Source organism: Penaeus monodon, chromosome 11 (genome assembly GCF_015228065.2).
Source record: "Penaeus monodon isolate SGIC_2016 chromosome 11, NSTDA_Pmon_1, whole genome shotgun sequence".
NCBI lineage: Eukaryota > Metazoa > Arthropoda > Malacostraca > Decapoda > Penaeidae > Penaeus > Penaeus monodon.
The window spans coordinates 7,900,845-7,905,844 of record NC_051396.1 but is presented as its reverse complement, the minus strand read 5'-3'; the positions used below and the strand labels follow the sequence as shown (position 1 = coordinate 7,905,844).

Genomic DNA, 5,000 nt, shown 5'->3' with positions numbered 1-5,000 from the left:
GGACTATGTAAGTATTTATAAAGACCTGGTACGGGAATGCCCTACACACACACACACACACACAAACACAAACACACAAACACACGAACAAGTTCATGCGTAGGGAAATATTGAGAGAAATGTCGGAACGCGCAAGAGCCGCTTGTAGGGAAATGCCCGCCCGCACAAAACCATATACAGGGAAATGTCCACCCGCCAAAAAAGGAAGTGCTCGCCGGAGATTTTCCAAAAATTTCTGTCACGTCAACATATAAGGTAATTAGCGGCGCATTAAAAAAATAGCGATACGGTAGGCTTGAGGGAGAAGCCCCCAGGTATAGCATTAGGATAAAGTATTGTGGCGAAAAGGGTAAAAATTAGTTAATGATTTGGTTAAGTGAATAGAATGCGATGAAAAGAGAAGGAGAAGGAAAGGGATAGAAAAAAGACCATGCAAATTTTATTGTTGGTTAATGGTTAAAACAAATAAATGTGCTAGACATCAAAGGTCATACAGCACTATGGTAAAGTATTGTGGCGAAAAGGGTAAAAATTAGTTAACGATTAGGATAAGTGGATAGAAGAAGAGGATGATGAGAAGGAAAGGGAAAGAAGAAATGACCATACAAAATTAGGCCTTAATCCCCGTCTCCAAAGACCCCTCCCCCACAGACACACACGGCAAGAACGAGCAAGGGACTGGGGGGGGGGCAGACAAAATATATGGTTTGTAATGGAAAAGTCCTGCTGTTTTTTTTCCAGACAATTGTATGTCCAAGTCGTCATATGAGTATTCAGTTTCCGCAGTAGCATCAATAACTTGTTGGCCAAAAGAATTTCCCGACGCTTGCTATTACCTTACCTAATGCTGCAATGAATCTCGTTTCGATTCGCTTTGTATCTGGATATTTGGCTCCTGTGTTGTGTGAAAAGAAATTGGACACAGGCGATGCTATAGTAGAAAGTTCATGTTCATCCCGCATTTTAAAATTCATCTTCTAATAGTTACTTATATGATGGGGTGAGAGGTCATCATACATTAATCTGAATAACTATGAATACATTTCACTCATGCAAAACACTATATTACTTTTTTTTTTAACTTCGCATGAAAACATGCCTTTTTAACAAGCTTCCATTTCGTGCCTTTAATCAACTTGCATATAAAATTACTGAATATATGTAATATTAGCATCATTACTTTTATATTATATATACCATTTCAGTGTTCATTTACATTTTTTTAAACTGAACTCTTGTCTTTCTGAAAGTTTGGAGCAAATAATTTTGTATTATTACACACTCTAATGTATGTAAAATCAAAGGCTTTGAAAAAGTGTGCTTTACAATGGTGGCCCTCATTAAAATTAAATATATGTATTTTAAAAGAAATTTGACACAGTATTTCCTCCAAAGCAAATCATATTTGATAGCCTTGTATATAAAATATAATAAAATTCTTTTTTTTTACAGGAAAAGGAAACAAAACTATTTATCAAAAAGTTATTTACATAAATATACAAATACAGTAAACACAGACAACCAGCCAGTGAATACATCCACATTCTATTATTGTAACACTTGCCATCCTTGTTTATGAATCTTTGCCTTCTTCATAAAAGAGACAAAACATTTAATGTTTCTTTTGCAATAGTATTCTTGTGCTTACTCGAGCATTACTAAATATACACCAAAGGATTTTGTCTTCAGCCTGCCTGTGCAGCAGTCTATATATATACAGCCATTTAAGAGCTGATTAATTTTTGTTTTACACATATATATACACACTTGTGTAATAAGAGGGAATTATTCAATACCTGTATATGGAAATGCTAATATTTCATATATAATTTACATTTGGAAAAATATCTGACAATTAAATAACTGTAAATATTTGGTTTTATTTACACAATGTCCAATTCACTGGTCTGTTACACCTGGCATATAACATACTTACAATATTACATATTATAACAACTTAACAACTCCATTAACCTCGCTATTTCTCTTCAAAATAATTATTTATGCATCTAATCTGAATCACTATCGCTACTACTGCTGCTGCTGCTTTTTGCATTCTTTCGATCAGTCTTTACCTGGAAAAAGAAGATATTAAGAAGTACCATTGAACACACCTTCCTTGTCAACAGTGTTGGTCAAATTTCTCTAATTAATTTCAGTTTTCTGGTAATTAAGTACTATCTCTGGGTTGCTCTGCTCTGTAATACTCTGAACTCTAATTATTGTAATGGAAAAAGTGGCAAGATCCACTAGTTTTCAAAACACAAGCACCTACAAGATAAGGAGCATAAAAACAATAATGTTACCAAAGTTTCCAAGTTGAAAAATTGAACCCAAATAATCGAATCCATAAAACGACAAAATAGACAACATCATGGGATAACCTTTTCAAAATAACACTATATTTACCTTTTCTGGGATAGTGTATGGGAATGTTTTGTTTGACATCTCCACGCCTGCTTTTAGTCTCTTGAGAGCTGTTGTGTTGTAATCTGCCAGTGAGAGGTGCTTCAGGCTCTCCTCCAATGTTGCTAGGCCTTCATCATATTTGCTTGTGTTACCTGAATATAAAATGAATTAATAAACAAATAAAATTCTTTTTACCAAATAAATGTGTAAATATGTGGCAGAAATATGAGAAAATATTGGTTTTCCTTTCTGACAGACAGGAAAGAAAGTAGTGGAAAAGTCAAAGGGATGAGAGGCAAGAAGAGAGAGAAGGAGAAGTAAGAGGGAAGGGGAAAGGAAGAAGGGTAGGGAGGATAGGAAGTGGAAAGGGGGGGAAGAGTACGTGGGAAGGAGTGAGCATGAGGAAATAGAAAGGAGAGTGTGAGGGAGGAAAACAAAGCAGAGTAAGAGGAGAGAGAGAGGCAGATAGAAAATGAGATATTTAGCTAGAGATTTTCTTTGAGAAAACTACTTACAAAGGATATCAATCCAGCAGCTGTATACCAATCCCTTAGCAATGTTGGAAGTATCTTGTCTGGCATTTAATGTTTCACTCAATTTAGCCACCAAGGCCGTATTGTGGTCCTCTCGAGACTTTAACAATATTTTCTTGAACATGAGGCGTTCATTTTTCCCAGAAAGATATTTGTTGTAAATCTGTCAAAAAAAGAAAAGAAAAAAAAAAAAGGTTAAATGAGGACCTACAGGATATACCAGTCTTTCATTCTTTGCAAATGTTAGAAAAAAAAAAGCAGCTAGGAAAGTCATTGCTTGTTTTGCATGTGTTTTGTGGTTGGCAGGGGGACTGCATGTTTACGAGCTTACCTCCTGTGCCTCTTCATGTCGACCTTCACAAAAGAGATACTGCCATAGACTGTTTGCAGGACCTACAAAGTCATGTGCAGCATACTTGTCACTCAGCACCTTCACTGGAATGTTCATAACAATTATATTAATATTAATTACTTTTACAAATAACGACTTTGGGGTTTTCAGTCCTTCAGTATTACATTATTAAAATATTGTTTTATAAATTGGCATATGTATATTCACATTCATTGTTAAGATATATTCTAATACTATGGCATAATGACACACAAGGAATTAAAGAGGTAAAAGTGTGCATGTGCACATACGTACACACCTACACGCACACAAAACAACACCTCATGAGAACTTCAACACAATCCAAGGTTACCTTTCTCTATGCTGTTAGGTTCCTTCTCCAAGAAGCCTAGAATGCCACCTCTGGGGAACTTCTGCTTGAGGTGCGGGATGTCAGCCTCTGAAGCTGTATCGATTTCATGGATCAATCCGTCCAGGCATTCATTCACACGACCACTTGCCAGGTATGCGTTGCTGAGTCGATTGTCATACGAGACACTTTTCTTGACTGACTGTTTCGAGATAAAAAGGTTCTATGTGTGGAAACTTGGACTGACCTTTCTTGTGAAAAATAAGGTGTCTCGAGTAAAGTCTACTTCAGAGTAATGAGAAAAGACATGGAATCCGATAAGTTTACATAAAACACCTCTTTACATATAAGAAACAAACAAATCAACTCCAACTTACGTCTGATATGTACTTCCCAAAGAAGGTCAAGTTCTCCACATCGCCACCTTTAGCCAATTCATTGATGAGATACTTGAAGATGCGTGGAATGGGGTGGGCACCAGCCACTAGCATGTCCCTTGTTACCTTTGTGGCTTCAGTGATCTGACTTTGCTGGACCAAAAGCCTCTATCAATTCTGACTTCTCACGCAGATTCAACTGTCCTCCCGATGATTCAATTCTACAAGAAATATCATAAACTTCATGAGTACAAACTTAATAAAGGGGAAATATAAAGCCCATAAAATAGGAATCTAAGATCATGCACTACACAAGCTTAACCCCTACGACCTGCATGATTATTAAGGGGAAAATTGGCTGAGTGCCGGGTGATGGTAACTTGCTGTCATGAGAATTTGGCTGAAGGGCAGGGTGATAGGAAAGGGCTCTTGTACTATTTCCACTGGTAAACGAGTGTGGAATGTACTATCTGTGAACCGGGTGACTGGTAGACAGCTTGCTCTAAGGAGGATGCTATTTATATGCTCAGGATCTTATTTCTGCTCTTTGTGACCAGCAATGCAGGTTGTATTAAAGAAACTGAATAAAACAAACAAACAAACACAGACACACACACACACAAAATAATATAATAATAATACACAAATAACAAAATGTTCCTTATTGTTATTATTATCATTATTGTGCTGACTTATGGACTACCTAGTATGGAATTTGTGCAAGGAAACAGTCTATTACCATATGGATACAGCATATCAAAGGACAAATAAAGACACTGGCAAAACAAACAAACAAACAAACAAACACACAAACACACACACACACACACACACACACACTCACACTCACACTCACACACACACACACACACTCACACTCAAAACACTCACACTCACACTCACACTCACACTCACTCTCTCTCTCTCTCTAACTCATGCAGAAAAAGAGAAAATAACACTATGAAGGAGAGGCATGGAAT

General features: G+C 36.7%; 1 protein-coding gene across 1 annotated transcript in view; it reads right to left on the bottom strand.

The window, feature by feature from the left end:
- Positions 1 to 1,468: 1,468 nt before the first annotated feature.
- LOC119578706 (leucine-rich PPR motif-containing protein, mitochondrial-like) overlaps positions 1,469 to 5,000 on the bottom strand; it is a gene marked incomplete at its 5' end in the record, with an annotated part of 13,648 nt that continues 10,116 nt past the window's right edge. Inside the window, 7 exon segments of the mRNA XM_037926285.1 lie at positions 1,469 to 2,075; positions 2,410 to 2,561; positions 2,925 to 3,105; positions 3,274 to 3,377; positions 3,647 to 3,845; positions 4,021 to 4,182; positions 4,184 to 4,241. Coding sequence (XP_037782213.1) covers positions 2,010 to 2,075; positions 2,410 to 2,561; positions 2,925 to 3,105; positions 3,274 to 3,377; positions 3,647 to 3,845; positions 4,021 to 4,182; positions 4,184 to 4,241 — 922 coding nt within the window.